This window comes from Oncorhynchus clarkii, chromosome 13 (genome assembly GCF_045791955.1).
Source record: "Oncorhynchus clarkii lewisi isolate Uvic-CL-2024 chromosome 13, UVic_Ocla_1.0, whole genome shotgun sequence".
Classification (NCBI taxonomy): domain Eukaryota; kingdom Metazoa; phylum Chordata; class Actinopteri; order Salmoniformes; family Salmonidae; genus Oncorhynchus; species Oncorhynchus clarkii.
The window spans coordinates 46,405,685-46,423,316 of record NC_092159.1 but is presented as its reverse complement, the minus strand read 5'-3'; the positions used below and the strand labels follow the sequence as shown (position 1 = coordinate 46,423,316).

The window sequence follows — 17,632 nt, the reverse complement described above, 5'->3', positions numbered from 1 at the left end:
TCAAACGGTGTCTAGAAAAACAACAGTGGATTGCGCGGTGCATCGCTCTGGGGTGACTAGTCCGGTGCGGTCCGGTTCTCTCAAGAATGAAACTTCATAAAAAACTTTTTCTGTTGCCAGGTTGTCATGACGAAGTGCGATGTTGAGAAGAAATCTAATTAATTTCAGCCCAGTCCATAGCCAAAGCCTTTTATTGCAATAGAAGGCTCTGTCTGTAGCCTAGTCCTACTCCCCTCCAAAAAGTATTATTACAAACAAACAAAATATAAAATAATAATTTACAACAAAAAATATACAGTGTCTTTTGTGCTTATTTATTTCACCCTGGCTGGCACATGTTCCCTCTTACAGTAGTTTATAGGCTTACAATTTGTATAATGAGACTCCAATAAACCGAAGAGATGAAGGCTATTGTTCAGCTGCCCGGGCCGGGGAGATGAAGCTGTTTAGCTGGGCTAAATATAATTCAAATTACAATGCATCAAATTTCTTGTGAGATTAGTATTAATAGTGCATGGTCCTTTTTAAATAAACCAAATAAATAAATAAAATAAACGTATTACTTATTCGAACAATCAATGGACATTTGGAGACGAATGAGCGGGAGGACCGTTGTCAATCAAGGGTCAGCGCTATCCGGGATCCTTGGGACATACACCATTGAAGTTGACATGTGAAAGGGTAAGGGTAAGGGTTAGGTTATGGGTTAAGGTTAGGGTATGGGTTAAGGTTAGGGTTAGGGTTAGGGTTTAGGGTAGTGATCGCACTGCCAGTCAATCAAGTAGGCCAGAGCGCGCAGAGAGCCGATTATGACGTGTCCTGGGCTCCTTCTACGCAACAATGTAAATAACGGTGTAATTGCCGTTTTCAACACAGTGGCTCATTTGCAAAGTTTCACTTGCTCTTGCAACATCTGATTTTACAGACTGCGACAATTACTGTAGCCTATGATTGCAAGACTCCGGTAAGTAGAAGGCCATTTATATCTGTGATAAAATGCCTGGTTTTAGTCAATAGGCCTATTTGTTTAAAAGTAGGCTAATTTGAAATCAATAAATAAATGTCACTTGCCTAAAAGTAGGCTAATTTGAAATCAATAAATAAATCTCACTTGCCCCCCCCCCCCCCCCCCCCCCCCCCTCTCAGTCATGCCTAGGAGAAGCGCAAGGCTAGTAACCGGAGGGTACTATAACCAGTCCTCCGATGATGAGTCTTCCTCCTGCATCTCCTACAGGGAGAGCCCCGTCAGGTGAATATCTGTATGAGTGCATCTTGCGTGCGATCTTTTTTGCATTGAACGGTAGTGTTAGAACAGTGTTAAAACTGTGTGTGTCCCTCTCAGGGTTTTCAATAAGAAGAGAACTGGGGGACATAAGGATTCTTCCAGATCCAGTCAGGCCAGCAGCACTGTCAGTGCCACCAACTTCACCAATGAGCGAAACATCAATGCTGATGACATTGGTACTGCAGACATCACTTCCTGTCCTAGCTAGTTGGTGTTCACGTTGCCAACCTCTATTAGCCCCTTGTGTCAACTAGTCGCCTGGTCTGAGATCTGTTTAGGGTTTGTTCTGTCCTTCCAACTCCTGTGGTCATTGTCACGCCATGGCATTGGCCATAGGAGTTGGCAAGACAACATAAACAGATCTGGGACCAGGCCTACCCTCTAACCCCATTGCTTGGATTAGACATTTGTGTCAGGCTGAAATAATTGGATATGTATACACAATATACTGTATATGTCTAAAATACTCAACCTCCCTTATCTCCCTCTCTCTGCCTCTCCCCTCCCCCTCCCTATGTCAGATTTGGCTCCGACATTGAGGGTCACCCAGAGAAGGCAGACCTTCCTGTCTCCTCCTAGTGTGGCCCCCAGTGTGGCCCTGGACCCCAGCCTGAGCTTCTCAAGCATGAGCTACTGCTCTGAAGAGCCACAAAGGCCTAGGACATGCTCCAGCAGGAGCTTCTCTAGTGGAATTGGCACAAGGACCGATGCTATTTTCAGTGAGTGCAATGTGTATGTGTTTGTGTACAAGAGACAACATTAGAGACAGCTGGTCTCTATACTCGTAGTTTGTTAGCATTAGCTGAGCGTTAGCTTTTCTCTCTGCTTGTGCCTTGTTTGTTAGCATTAGTATTAGCTTTGGCCCTATGTGTTTCCCCCTGTAGCCCGTTCATGGTTGCCTTCCTGGTTGCCTTCCTGGTTTGCCATCCTGCTCTTCCTCCTCCCCTTTCTTCTGACCTTCGGTGAGTGCTACATCACATGTTTACACATCTAAATGTCCTCCTAATCAACTAGATGTCCTCTGTGTAACTAGTACTACAATGTCTTCCCAGCAGTATTCCTGTTTTCGACTGCATTCCCCACCATGAACCTTAATCTGATGACCCGACCGACTCAACCTGACCCTCGACCTGATCTGACTCAAAAGACTACGGTAGGACCTGTTTTTCATCTGTCTAATACTGTACTTAGCCCTACTGTTTGTCTCATGTCTATTATCTATGCATTGATTGGGTGAATGTTGCATTGAAGTTATGAGCCTGATTGTCCAATAAGGACTTGTTGAATCTCTTTCTACAGCATGGAACTCCTATCATGAATTCAGCTTTCGAAATGCAAATGGATACTATACTGGTGAGAGAGCGGGGGAGAGAGAGAGAGAGAGAGAGAGAAGGGGGGGGGGAGCATACCGAAAATAGGTTGGAGACAATTCTATTTTAATTCCATCACTTCAGGGAAGTACACAAAAATTCAAATTCCTAGTCTCTTATGCTTTTCAATTCTGAACATTTTTCATTTAAATTGGAGTTTGGTTCACTTTCTCAATTGACTAGAATTGAAATGGAATTGACCTCAATCATGATGGACATGTTGCATGTGTGTGTGTGTCTTGCAGAGAGAGATTGAAATTATGAAACAGAAAGAAAACCAGCAACAGGACATTTCCGAGGTGAGACTCGTCAATCTAACCCTTTAAATAGACATACCTTCAAAGTTTAAAAACACTGGACAAAGTTGTGTTTCGTCCAATATTCTTTAATTTAGGTGTCAATAATTGCCTCTCAGGAAGGAATGAAGATAATTGAATTGAATTGAATTGAGTTTGTCTTCCCCTATAGATGTTACAAAGAATGACTAAGGACCTGAGGTGTGTGAAGACTGAGATTGACGACATGAGAGTGAGGGTGGACAGGTGAGTGTGTGCCAGTCCTGAAACAAGCTCAGTGCCTTGCCCCTAGCTCCTAGCCCCTAACCCCTAGCCCCTAGCTCCTACTCCTGAAAGTTATGTTGTTTTCTATTCTACAAGACAAACCTCTCCCAAAATGGAAAATAAAGTTGTATTGTATCGTCTCTAGTGTGGACTTTGAGAGTGTGAGCTTTGATCGTCACCTGGATCAGGAAGCTACAGATTTCAGCAAGCAGGTGGCTGATCTACAAGAACACCTACTCTTTACTAGAGGAAGAGTTAGGGTCCTGGAGGACGTCAGCGACACGGTAACACACACACACACACACACACACACACACACACACACACACACACACACACACACACACACACACACACACACACACACACACACACTTTATTTCATAATATATGTGATCTCTCTGTTTCTGTAGCTGCAGCATCAGGTGACCTCTATAAAGAACCAGCCTCCTCCCGCTCTGACACCAACCAACACACACCTGACCCCTGAGTTCATAGAGGCCATGGGCAAATGGCTCAGAGATAGATTGGCCCAGGTACAGTGGCTTGCGAAAGTATTCACCCCCCTTGGCAATTTTCCTATTTTGTTGCCTTACAACCTGGAATTAAAATAGATTTTGGGTAGGTTTGTATAATTTGATTTACACATCATGCCTACCACTTTGAAGAAGCAAAATATTTATTTATTGTGAAACAGACAAGAAATGCCACAAAAAAACAGAACTTCAGCGTGAATAACTATTCACACCCCCCCAAAGTCAATACTTTGTAGAGCCACCTTTAGCAGCAATTACAACTGCAAGTCTCTTGGGGTATGTCTCTATAATCTTGGCACATCTAGCCGCTGAGATTTTTGCTCATTCTTCAAGGCAAAACTGCTCCGGCTCCTTCAAGTTGGATGGGTTCCACTGGTGTACAGCAATATTTAAGTCATACCACAGAGTCTCAAATGGATTGAGGTCTGGGCTTTGACTTGGCCATTCCAAGATATTTAAATGTTTTCCCTTAAACCACTCAAGTGTTGCTTTAGCAGTATAATTAGGGCCATTGTCTTGCTGGAAGGTGAATCTCCATCCCAGTCTCAAATCTCTGGAAGACTGAAACAGGTTTTCCTCAATAATTTCCCTGTATTTTGAGCCATCCATCATTCCTTCAATTCTGACCAGTTTCCCAGTCATTGCAGATGAAAAACATCCACACAGCATGATGCTGCCACCAGCATGCTTCACTGTTGGGATGATGTTCTCGGGGTGATGAGAGGTGTTGGGTTTGCGCCAGACATAGAATTTTCCTTGATGGCCAAAAAGCTCAATTTTTGTCTAATCTGACCAAACTTCCATAAGTTTGAGGAGTCTCCCACATGCCTTTTGGTGAACACCAAACGTGTTTGCTTATTTTTTTCTTTAAGCAATGGCTTTTTTCTGGCCACTCTTCCATAAAGCCCAGCTCTGTGAAGTGTGCGGCTTAAATTGGGCCAATGGACAGATTCTCCAATCTCCGCTGTGGAGCTTTGCAGCTCCTTCAGGGTTATCTTTGGTCTCTTTGTTTCCTCTCCTCTCTGATTAATGCCCTCCTTGCCTGGTCCATGAGTTTTGGTGGGCGGCCCTCTCTTGACAGGTTTGTTGTAGTGCCATATTCTTTCCATTTTGTTGTAATCAATTTAATGGTGCTCTGTGGGATGTTGAAAGTTTTGGATATGTTTTTATAACCCAACCCTGATATGTACTTCTCCACTACTTCGTCCCTGACCTGTTTGGAAAGCTCCTTGGTCTTCATGGTGCCGCTTGGCGGTGTTGCAGACTCTGGGGCCTTTCGGAACAGGTGTATATATACTGGGATCATGTGACACTTAGATTGCACACAGGTGGATTTTATGTAACTAATTATGTGACTTCTGAAGGTAATTGGTTGCACCAGATCATATTTAGTGGCTTCATAGTAAAGGCTGTGAATACATATGCACAAACCACTTTTCCATTTTTTTAATTTGGTATTTTTTTAAATAAGTTTTTTTTTCTCATTTCACTTCACCAATTTGGACTATTTTGTCTATTTCCATTACATTAAATCCAAATAAAAATCCATTTAAATTACAGGTTGTATTGCAACAAAATAGGAAAAAAGTCAAGGGGGATGAATACTTTTGTAAGGCAATGTAGATGTTTAATTTTTTGGATATTTTGTATTATTTGCCCCAAAAATGAACATGAAATGTGATAGAATTGTGTGTAAATGTATGTTTGTGTGTGTCAGGATGAGAGACAGGATGAGAGACAGAATGAGAGACAGGATGTGAAACAAGTGGTGAAAGACTGCAGTCGTCCATTGGCTGACAAAATGCCCAACTTCGCCCTCGAGTCCCAAGGTTTGTGAATGATCACTTTTTTTGGGGGAGGCACATTTAAAAAAATATATATATTTCACCTTTATTTAACCAGGTAAGCTAGTTGAGAACAAGTTTTCATTTACAACTGTGACCTGGCCAATGCAGTGCGACACAAACCGGTGTGAGAAACAGTCACTTAGCAAACTGAGCCACTAATAGTCAGCAGAATCCAGAAGATGAGGCAGACACAGCAGTACTTGAGACTGTTTTAATAAAGTAAAAAGGAAAGCTCTTCAGGCAAAAAATATAAATCCACAACATCAAAAGTAATTCTAAGAGAAAAAGGTAAAAAGCACAATGGGGGCATCTAGTGGCCAAAACCGGAACAATCCTGGCCAAATCCTGACACGTACAGTCAATAACACAATATAAAAAAAGGAAGTCTATATACAGTGTGTGCAAATGACATAAAATAAATCTGTTCCCAAGTTTTCCCACGCATAATAGCGAGACATGTGATCGTATACAAATGTAAGCAAGGTTTGAAGTGATCATGTTTTTGTCAAATATTATATCTGTTTGGAATTATTTTATGTTCCAGCCCCTCGATCATCCGCTCACGAAAAAATCTGCCCACGGCTGAATCTAGTTCATGATCCCTGGTATAGACTATATTATTGAATATTCTCAGAGCTCACTGTGTCTGTGTGTGTGTGTGTGTAGGTGCCAGCATTGTAACCAGTCGTTGCTCTGAGACATATAAGACCAGTTCGGCCCGAGTGAGTTTCCTGGGGATTCCCCTGTGGTCTCCATCAGAGAGCCCCCGGACTGTAATTCAGGTAAGTATCTCTCTCTCTCTCTCTCTCTCTGTGTGTCTGTCTCTCTTCCTCTCCCCTGCCTCACTCCTCTACTCACACTTTGTCACCCTCCGTCTGTCTCTCTCCTTCCTTTGTAAACTGTAATGTAATGTGACCATGATTGAATGCACTTTAAAGATCACTGTCAGCCTGACACGCCGCTGTCTTGCTTCCCCCTACTCTTCCCTTTCTCTCCTTTTCAAAGGGCCAGCTGGTGCAGCCTGGTAAGTGTTGGCCGTTCCGCGGGGCCCAGGGCTCCATGACTGTGGCTCTGTCTCACCCTGTCCACGTCACCCACGTTACCATGGAGCACATCTCCACTGCCGTCTCTCCCACTGGACACATAGACAGCGCTCCTAAGGACTTTGCCGTCTACGTGAGTCACCTCTGACCCCTGTATATTTGATCATAACCACACAGGAATGTTTTTGGAGTGTTATGCTGAGTACCTTTAATTAACTCTCTCTCTCTTGCTCTCTGTCTCTCTCTCTCACTCTCTCTCTCTCTGTGTAGGGCATGACTACTGACAGTGAAGAGGGAACACTGCTCGGGACTTTCATGTTTAACCAGGCTGGGGATCCAATCCAGACATTTAAACTGCCTGTGAGTCAGACATTAACAAAGAGATATTAGAGATACACATGGTAGAGACCCACTGGGCACACACTGGTTGAATCAACATTGTTTAAACGTCATTTCAATAAAATTATGTTGAACCAAAGTGGAATAGACGTTGACTTGACACCTGTGCCCTGTGGGGATACACATGGTAGAGATACAGATAACATGATTCCAGACATTGACACAGATTATTTCAATTTCCTTTTGGCTTTAAGCAGTTTAACTTTTGGGGTGATTGTTTGTGCAACAGGCGGGCTGATATAATAAAAGTGTCAAAATGATTATAACAGTGGACTTCTCTCTCTCAGAACCCTAACAGTGTGTATCGTTATGTGGAGCTCCGTATCATCAGCAACTGGGGTCATCAGGACTACACATGTGTGTATAGCTTCCGGGTTCACGGCAAGATGCCTTCTGCGTGAGACAGATGTCCACCCCAACCCCAGTGTGTGTGTCATCCACCCCAACCCCAGTGTGTGTGTCATCCACCCCAACCCCAGTGTGTGTGTCATCCACCCCAACCCCAGTGTGTGTGTCATCCACCCCAACCCCAGTGTGTGTGTCATCCACCCCAACCCCAGTGTGTGTGTCATCCACCCCAACCCCAGTGTGTGTGTCATCCACCCCAACCCCAGTGTGTGTGTCATCCACCCCAACCCCAGTGTGTGTGTCATCCACCCCAACCCCAGTGTGTGTGTCATCCAACCCAACCCCAGTGTGTGTGTCATCCAACCCAACCCCAGTGTGTGTGTCATCCAACCCAACCCCAGTGTGTGTGTCATCCAACCCAACCCCAGTGTGTGTGTCATCCAACCCAACCCCAGTGTGTGTGTCATCCAACCCAACCCCAGTGTGTGTGTCATCCAACCCAACCCCAGTGTGTGTGTCATCCACCCCAATAATATCTTATTTTCCATACTGGAGCGTATATTTTGCCTCTAGCAAATATGTACATCTAAATAAAATCTATATTTGGTCAATTCTGGGGTGATTTAATGCGTACAAACTCACATATATATATATAGTATTGACACACATGATAAGATGCACAATAAGATGCATTGATGCTCCATATCCACCAGGGGTCATTGATGATTAGGCAAAGACTACCAGTGTCAAGCACGGCAACCATAGGCTTCTAACTATGTTGAAGAGTCACGAAATGTATTTCTTGGTCCATTGTCTTATCCTGGTGATCACACATAGGTAGGCTACTGTGCAGTAATAGCATGGGATTGTGTTATTGGATTTGCCATGTTATTGAACCTCTATTTGTTCCATTTTGCAGGTGTGTGTGTGTGTGTGTGGTATCTGCGTCAGGGGGAGTTTTAGAAGGCTTACAGTAACTACATGGAGGGAGATGGCCAATATGATGTAGCTATTGTACACAGCGGTGTGTTTCTTAGTGTGTATGTCTATTTGTGATGGCCTAGAGAAGTTAGAAAAACCAATGCTGGGACTGGATGGGTGCGACCTTGCAGTGATGGGAACCAGAGTGGATGTGAAAGGGATGTGTCAAGTCGAGAGAGAAAATCTCATGAGAGTGTGAATCGCAGCTGTAAGAGACAGAGGATTGTGCAGATTATTCTGCCTCATATATGATAAGCACGTGCATCTAAATGCATGTTTAATTCACCTCTATCCTTATATGCAGATAACTGCCAAGATATTGTAAAACACCAACATAAAGTGTCTTAACAGGGCGTTGGGCCACCATGAGCTGCCAGAACAGCTTTAATTATCCTTGGCATAGATGCTACAAGTGTCTGGAACTCTATTGGAGGGATGCAACAACATTCTTTCATGAGAAATTCAATCATTTGGTGTTTTGTTGGTGGTATAAAATGCTGTCTCAGGCGCTGCTCCAAAATCTTTCATAAGTGTTCAATTGGGTTGAGATCTGGTGACACACACACACACACACACACACACACACACACACACACACACACACACACACTTTATTAAAGCCCCATGCTCCTTTGAGACCCCTCTTTTAAAGTCACTGAAATCTCTTCTTCTAGCCATTGTAGCCCAAACATATTTCATTTAATTTAACCTTTATTTAACTAGGCAAGTCAGTTAAGAACAAATTTTTGTTTACAATGACAGCTTACCTCGGCCAGACCCTAACCTGGACGACACTGAGCCAATTGTGCGCCGCCCTATGGAACTCCCAATTACGGCCGGTTGTGATACAGCCTGGAATCAAACCAGGGTCTGTAGTGATGCCTCTAGCACTGAGATGCAGTGCCTTAGACCGTCCGAGTGGGCAACTGGGCAACATTTTTTTTATACATGATACATGATGGGATGTTAATCACTTAAATAACTCAGGAACCACACCTGTGTGGAAGCACCTGCTTTCAATATCCTCCTGAGACATAAGTGTTTGGAGTGGGGGAAAAAATTACCAAGAACTTTTAAAAATATATATATTGTTATTTATCTTTTATTGTAAATGCTAAATTGTCTTCTGTAGTTGTCATTAGGACATAAATAGGAACATTACAGTCAATGGGTAGGTAAAATGTCACGCCCTGACCTTAGAGATCCTTTTATTTCTCTATTTGGTTAGGTCAGAGTGTGACTAGGGTGGGCAGTCTAGTGTTTAGTTTCTAGGTTGGCCTGGTATGGTTCTCAATCAGAGGCAGCTGTCTATCATTGACTCTCATTGGGGATCATATTTAGGCAGCCTTTTTCCACCTGTTGTGTGTGGGATCTTGTTTTTGTATTGTAGCCTTTTTGCACTACAAAGCTGCACGTTTGTTTTGTTACTCTTTATTGTTTTGTTGCTGGTTCACATTAATAAACATGAACGCCTTCCACGCGGCACCATGGTCCAATCCTTCCAACAGCGATCGTTACATAAAAAACATAGTTGCGCCATCCAGGTGTCCACTACAGAGGACATTTCTTGATAAGCTCTTATTTAATGTGCAAAAGTATTACAGTCCTGACAACTCACTTAACTATTCCTGAGATATTCACTTACTAGAAACAATTTTAATATCAAACTCACAAAAATCTGAATTCCATAAAATGTGCTAATTTTGACTAAAGCCTTTTTTTTTAAAGAACCAGTAAGATAAAGTTGTCAAGGTCACACCCCCACACGTGATATAATTTATACGCCCAGAATGTCCTCTCAAAGTGACAACAGGACTTATTAGGGTGGCTTGTATGGCCTCAGAGATAAGGACCAAGAACTGATGTCCACTAGAGGACAACATGAATTGCTGGGTCTCAGAAGGCTATAGTTTGTATCCCTCATTTACTCAAGTGTTTCCTTTATTTTGGCAGTTACCTGCATATCCTTACACATTGGGCACAGTAGTTGAATGCACTATTGCTATTCTGGATATTTCTGTTGATATTGTATCTCTATACAAACCTGCAAAGTCAGTTGAATACAAAATACTCTATTTGGTGTGTTGGCTATTTGTTTGTGTTTGCTTATTCATGTGTGTGAGGCAGAGATACTGGTGTTTTGGGTGTGATGTGTGTGACAGAGGCTTCACGCGTCCACCCTGTGTGTTTGGATGTGTGTGTGTGTGTGAGTGCTTGAGCGTACTTGACTATGAGTGTCAGTAAATGGACTTCTCCCTCCATCAGAGTTTGTTTTATCTTAGAAGGAAATATATTACAATTCATACATATCACATTCAACATCAATGCGGGGTATACAGGGATACAGTGCTTTTATTCTTTTACATTTTGTTGTGTTACAAAGTGGGCGTCTAACGTCTAATTTTAAATTGGAAGAAAAATTACAACTTTTTCAAAGCAAATTATGGAAAACAATAAACAAAATATATTAGATAAGTATTCAACCCCCTGAGATGTTAGAATAACCTTTGCCGCAGTTACAGCTGTGAGTATTTCTGGGTAAGTCTATATCACGATCGTCATACCGATGAGACCATGGCGCAGCGTGAGATGAATACATTCTTCTTTAATAAACGAAGAACACTTAAACAAAACGACCATGACGCTATAACCGCGAGGGCTGACATGCAACTACACATAGACAATAACCCACAAAACTAAAATGGCAACCTAAATAGGATCCCCAATCAGAGACAACGATAAACAGCTGTCTCTGATTGGGAACCAATTCAGGCCACCATAGACCTACATATACCTAGACATACTAAAACCCCATAGATATACAAAAACCCTAGACAAGTTAAAAACGCTAGACAAGACAAAAACACAACCAACCACCCTCGTCACACCCTGACCTAACCAAAATAATCAAGAAAACAAAGATAACTAAGGTCAGGGAGTGACAGTGTAAGAGTTATGTACACCTGGATTGTACAATATTTGCCTATTATTCTATTTTAAATACTTCAAGCTCTGTCAAGTTCCGTGTTGATCATAGTTAGACAGCCATTTTTTTTTTTTTTTTGAATTTTACCCCGTTTTTCTCCCCAATTTCGTAGTATCCAATTGTTGTAGTAGCTACTATCTTGTCTCATCGCTACAACTCCCGTACGGGCTCGGGAGAGACGAAGGTTGAAAGTCATGCGTCCTCCGATACACAACCAACCAAGCTGCTGCTTCTTTAACACAGCGCACATCCAACCCGGAAGCCAGCCGCACCAATGCGCCGGAGGAAACACCGTGCACTTGGCCACCTTGGCTAGCGTACACTGCGCCCAGCCCGCCACAGGAGTCGCTAGGCCAATTGTGCGTCGCCCCACGGACCTCCCGGTCGCGGCCGGTTACGACAGAGCCTGGGCGCAAACCCAGGACTCTGATGGCACAGTTGGCGCTGCAGTACAGCGCCCTTAACCACTGCGCCACCCGGGAGGCCTAGACAGCCATTTTCAAGTCTTGCCATAGATTTTCAAGTTGATTTAAGTCAAAACTGTAACTAAGTCACTCAGGAACATTCAATGTTGTCTTGGTAAGCAACTCCGGTGTACATTTGGCCTTGTGTTTTAGGTTATTGTCCTGCTGAAAGGTGAATTTGTCTCCCTGTGTCTGTTGGAATTTTGACGAAACCAAGTTTTCCTCTAGGATTTTGCCTGTACTTAGCTCTATTGCGTTTCTTTTTATCTAAAAAATAGTCCTTGCCGATGACAAGCATTCTCATAACATGATGCAGCCACCACCATGCTTGAAACTATGGAGAGTGGTACTCAGTAATGTGTTGTGTTGTAGTTGCCCCAAACATAGGAATTTGTATTTAGACAAAACGTAAATGTTTTTGCCACATTTTTTGCAGTATTACTTTAGTGCCTTGTTGCAAACAGGGTGCATGTATTGGAATATTTGGAATATATTCACTCTGTAATTTAGGTTAGTATTGGTTAGTATTGTGTAGTATATTCACTCTGTCATTTAGGTTAGTATTGTGGAGTAACTACAAGGTTATTGATCCATTCTCAATTTTCTCCTATCACAGCCATTAAGCTCTTTAACTGTTTTAACTGTCACCATTGGCCTCATAGTGAAATCCCTGAGCGGTTTCCTTCCTCTCCGGCAACTGAGTTGGGAAGGAAGCCTGTATCTTTATAGTGACTGGCTATATTGATACACCATCCAAAGTATAATTAATATCTTCACCATGCTCAAAGGGATATTCAGTGTCTGCTTTTTTTTATCCATCTACCAATAGGTGCCCTTCTTTGCAAGCCATTGGAAAACCTCCCTGGTCTTTGTGGTTGAATCTGTCCTTGAAATTCTGTGCTCGACTGAGGGACCTTACAGATAAATTGTATGTGTGGGGTACAGAGATGGGGTAGTCATAAAAAAATATGTTAAACACTATTATTGAGGGCCTCCCGGGTGGCGCAGTGGTTAAGGGCGCTGTACTGCAGCGCCAGCTGTGTCACCAGAGACTCTGGGTTACACATCTTTCGTAACCGGCCGCGACCGGGAGGTCCGTGGGGCGACGCACAATTGGCCTAGTCTCATCAGCACAATTGGCCTAGTCTCATCGCGGCGACTCCTGTGGCAGGTCGGGCGCAGTGCGCGCTAACCAAGGTTGCCAGGTGCACTGTGTTTCCCCCGACACATTGGTGCGGCTGGCTTCCAGGTTGGATGCGCGCTTGGTTGGGTTGTGTATCGGAGGAAGCATGACTTTCAACCTTCGTCTCTCCTGTGCCCGTACGGGAGTTGTAGTGATGAGACAAGATAGTAGCTACTAAAACAATTGATACCACGAAATTGGGGAGAAAAACGGGGTAAAATTCAACAAAAAAAACACTATTATTGCACACAGACTGAGTCTATGCAACTTATTATTCCTGAAAATATGAAGGCTTGCCATAACAAAGGGGTTGAATACTTATTGACTCAAGACTAAGCTTTTAATTTTTAATTAATGTGTAAAAACATAATTCCGCTTTGACATTATGGGGTATTGTGTGTAAATCAGTGACACAAAATACCAATGTAATCCATTTTATATGCAGGCTGTCACACAACAAAAGGTTGAACAAGTCAAGGGGTGTGAACACTTTCTGAAGGCACTGTACATCATTTTACTACCATCAAGGCCCAAAATATAAGTGCCTTTTTATCATCTCATAACACTTTTGCTGGATCAAGATTAGCGAGATTCGTGACAGTGACATAAGTGATTTTTAACACTATGACTGATATCTTAGCTGTGAATGAGGGGGAAGTGTTAAGATGAGACCACACAGAGCAGTCACTCATCTACAGTATGACAGATGATAAATGCTAAATAAATTAGGATACATGACATTTCCATGTGGTGGTGGTGTTAGGTTATTATACTGTAATGTAGTGTACAGGGAGGTATGACTGCCTTGGGTACCATAGAGTTTCAGAGTTCTCACACCCCCTGACCTCCCACTATCCTTTCATAGTAAGCGAGAGAGTAGCATCACGTGATAGGCTTCTAGGCAATATACACAAGACTAGAAACAGAGTGAAATGCCATGAAGAAAGATTTAGAGAGAGAGAATATAACAGGAAGGCAGAGCTACAGAGCAGCCACGACACATAGATGTGTCAAGAGATGTCTGGTAGTGGGCGTGGCCAGGAGACCTCTTCAACAAATGTAATCTATTATTATACCAGGGGTCGTTTTTTTGTCGTTCTCCAAATCTAGAGCAGTCACAAGCTCCTGTCCTCTCACTCACCTTCTCACCCTTTTCTATGCAATGTGAGAGAGAGAGAAAGAGGGGAAATGAATGTGTGAGATGGGTGGGTGGGGGAGCGAGTCCAGTTTGTGACAGAGAAAAAGAAGATGTGGGCCATGAGAAAGTACACCCAGCCCCCTGACTGAAACCACAGCCACCAACCAACCACGTATACAGAGATACACACAGCCAGCTGTAACCATGGCCTACTGCTGACGGCAACCCTCTGACCATCTACATCTCTCTCCCGCCATCTCCATCTCTCTCCGCATGTTCATTTGTTGGATATGTTTTATTGATTAATGTGTGGTAATGTGTGATTAGTGAGGCACATTTGGACTCCTTGTTGCTATCAGCGATGAGCGCTTTTTTCATTAGATCATTTCCTCCTGTGGTTGCCCCATGCTGGGAAAATGTGCAAGTGAGAAAACGCCTATTGTTTCTCCTCTATTCTGTATCGGACGATTTTGTTTACAGAATTTGGATGTCTTTACTGTTTTACTGTTTGTATGTCTTCAAGGGTGTGTCCTGAATGGTGTAGACTATATGCTGTGTGGGACTGTTTATGTTTGTGAGTGTGTGCACTGTCGGCATGCACATGTGTATGTGACTTTGCCTGTTTGCATTGGACTTTGCCTTCTTGCAGATGCACAATAACATGTGGTATGTGTGTGTATGTATTCATGTGTTTGTATCTCTGGGAGAGCTTAAGGCCATCTCTGGTTGATGTGTTAAAACCACAATAGTCAGTGACATTCGGCTGGGCCCAGCACTCTCTTCTCTGGCCCCACTCTTGTTTATTAGATACAGACAAATTGTTTTGCGTCATTATCTTTTTGCTTGTTAAGTTTTAATACAATCTTAATTAAGTATCTATTTTCAATCAATAATTAATACAATTCATGAGTTGACAATATTTTTAAATACACATTAAATACACCTTTAAAAAATACTTCAGTTTGTTGGTCATTAGAGATAATCATAATAAATACTGATAATAAAAAGTCCTGTAATTTTTGATAAAGTTTTGCTTGTATGCCGTCTATTTAATGGTACTCATTTAGAGCAGTTTTTTTTAATTAGAGGTGGGTAGCCACCAGGGAGGGAGGTGGGAGGTGGCCAGAGTACTGGTATGGTTTGGTGGGTCGTCATCCTGAGCTTCCATTTGAGTGGACCTGACTGTTGCAGGACCTGTGTCATCAGGGAGGGGAGTCTTGAGATGGCTCTTCCTTGGCGTACTCAAAGCTGTCATCGTTCTCTTCGTCACTCTTGTTCTCTGGTGTGCTGTCAGACTGACTGCAAGATTGGCTGTTGCACTCGGGTTCATGTTTTCTCTCCTCTTCACCCCTCTCTGTTAACTTGTCCCCTTCTTCCTCACCTCTCTCTGCTCCCTTGTCCTCCTCCTCCTCACCGCTCTGCTGCTCAGCTTGTTAGGAGAGGGAGGGATCATCGGGCTTGTCTGCTGGCTGAGTTAGTTGTTGAGCTTCAGGTTCTGCTCCCCTTCCACCATTCTTTCTACACCACTCTGTTGCTGTAGGCTTGTGGACAGTTGAAGTAGGTGTGCCCATCACCATTGCAAAGTGTTCACTTGCTTTCATTCGTGCACTCTCTGGACTTGTGGCTGAACTCACTGGTAACCAAGGTATTTATTGAAACACAGGGGGAAGAGGGAGTGCAGGCCAGGGGAAGTTCGGGCAGGTCGCAGGAAACTAGGTGCGGAGGCTGAGGCTGGAGCGAGAGGGTTAAGACAGGGTAAGCAGGTCCGGATGGGAATCCAAGGGAGCAGTAGAGTGGGACATCCAGGACAGAGTAGCAGAATTGACGTGGGACTGAAGACAGGGACCAGAGTCAGAGCGGGTAGAACTGTAGCAGAGAGGAAAACCGTGTCAGGCAAGGAAAAACGGGCACAACAGGAACAAACGGCTAGAACCGTAGACTGACTGAGCAGAGATTACAATCTGGCAGCATAGAAGTGGCAGGGCTGAGTATTTGTAGAGGTCTTGATTATGGAACAGGTTGCAGCTGGTCGGGATCTGCTCTGACTCCAGCACACCTGTCTCCGCCCACACAATCACACACATAGAGAGAGAGAGAGAAAGAGAGAGAGAGAGAGAGAGAGAGAGAGAGCATTGGGGGAGTGGCGGCAGATCAAGGAGACACAGGATGAGCAGTAGAGGGCGTGGCAGGAGCAGATATAACTCACTGGGAGTCGAGCAGTAAGTTTTCAGCCACATACTCTCTACTCGGCACCTGTCCTTCCAACAAGATTGGGAGCCATGATGGAAAATTTGCTCAGTTGTGATAAACAAGGGGGACCACAGCACCTAGACCACATCCTAACATCGTGTATTCACAAGTTGAGTCCAACCCCAGGTCGCTCTCTGACCAGAGAGAGTCTTGTGTTTGCATCCTCACCTGTCGCTCCATTCGTGCTTGTGATGCTGGTTTCATAACCAAAGCCTTATACAGACTGCTTCATTGGAGCTCAGAGCCAGGAGCATACTTGAACGCAAGGGAACATATCACAGTAGAAAACAGAACAGGTGAGACAAAAACAAAGAAAGGAAAAGTACACTAAATGCCAACCAGCCATAACCCCCTCCCTAAACCCCTCCACCCCAGACCCCAAGATTCAGGTTCCTAGAAAGACAGGAGCAGCAGCAGGGGAGCAGAGGGACGGATGTAGGAAGAGAAGCCCCCGAACCCCCCCATCAGAGACGAGACACAAACCCACCGAGCCTACCACCCCATCTCAACAACCTGCCCCCCCCTCGCCTGCACTCCCTGAAACCCTGGGGAGAAGGCTGCCAGTCCCCCGCCACAGTAACCACAGCGCTCTGCCAAGCTCCACTCCAGAACATCAAGGCAGTGGCACACTCAACTCCACTGTCTGCTGCTCACAAGATACAATACAATGAGTGTACAAAACATTAAGAACACCTGCTCTTTCCATGACATAGACTGACCAGGTGAATCCAGATGAAAGCTATGATCCCTTATTGATGTCACTTGTTAAATCCACTTCAAATCAGTGTAGATGAAGGAGAGGAGACAAGTTAAAGTAGGATTTTTAAGTCTAGAGACAAGTGAGACATGGATTGTGTATGTGTGAAATTCAGAGAGTGAATGGGCAAGACTAAATATTTAAGTGCCTTTGAATGGGGTATGGTAGTAGGTGCCAGGCACACCGGTTTCCGTCACGAAGTGCAATGCTGCTGGGTTTTTGAAGCAGTTTCCCATGTGTATCAAGAATGGTCCACATGAGAGTCAACATGGGCCAGCATCCCTGTGAAACGCTTTCGACACCTTGTAGAGTCCATGCCCAGATGAATTGAGGCTGTTCTGAGGGCCTCTGACCTGTTTCAATCTAAGATGTCGTGTGCTGAGTCATACAGTGATCTCCAATGTAGTTTTCACTGTAATTCAATGGACATCAACTATAATACAGTTATCTTTGCAATCTTACTTCTTTACTTCACTTGTTTAGCA

The 17,632-nt window shown here is 43.7% G+C and overlaps 1 protein-coding gene across 1 annotated transcript; it reads left to right on the top strand.

The window, feature by feature from the left end:
- Positions 1–1,148: 1,148 nt before the first annotated feature.
- LOC139423570 (SUN domain-containing protein 2-like) lies at positions 1,149–7,448 on the top strand. Its single transcript, XM_071175161.1, has 15 exons — positions 1,149–1,249; positions 1,343–1,461; positions 1,807–2,004; positions 2,170–2,247; positions 2,338–2,438; positions 2,585–2,638; positions 2,901–2,954; positions 3,124–3,197; positions 3,361–3,499; positions 3,629–3,751; positions 5,469–5,580; positions 6,265–6,380; positions 6,604–6,774; positions 6,912–7,001; positions 7,328–7,448. The coding sequence occupies exons 1-15, from the start codon at positions 1,149–1,151 to the stop codon at positions 7,439–7,441; spliced, it is 1,644 nt and encodes a 547-aa protein (XP_071031262.1). The 3' UTR covers positions 7,442–7,448.
- Positions 7,449–17,632: the final 10,184 nt, after the last annotated feature.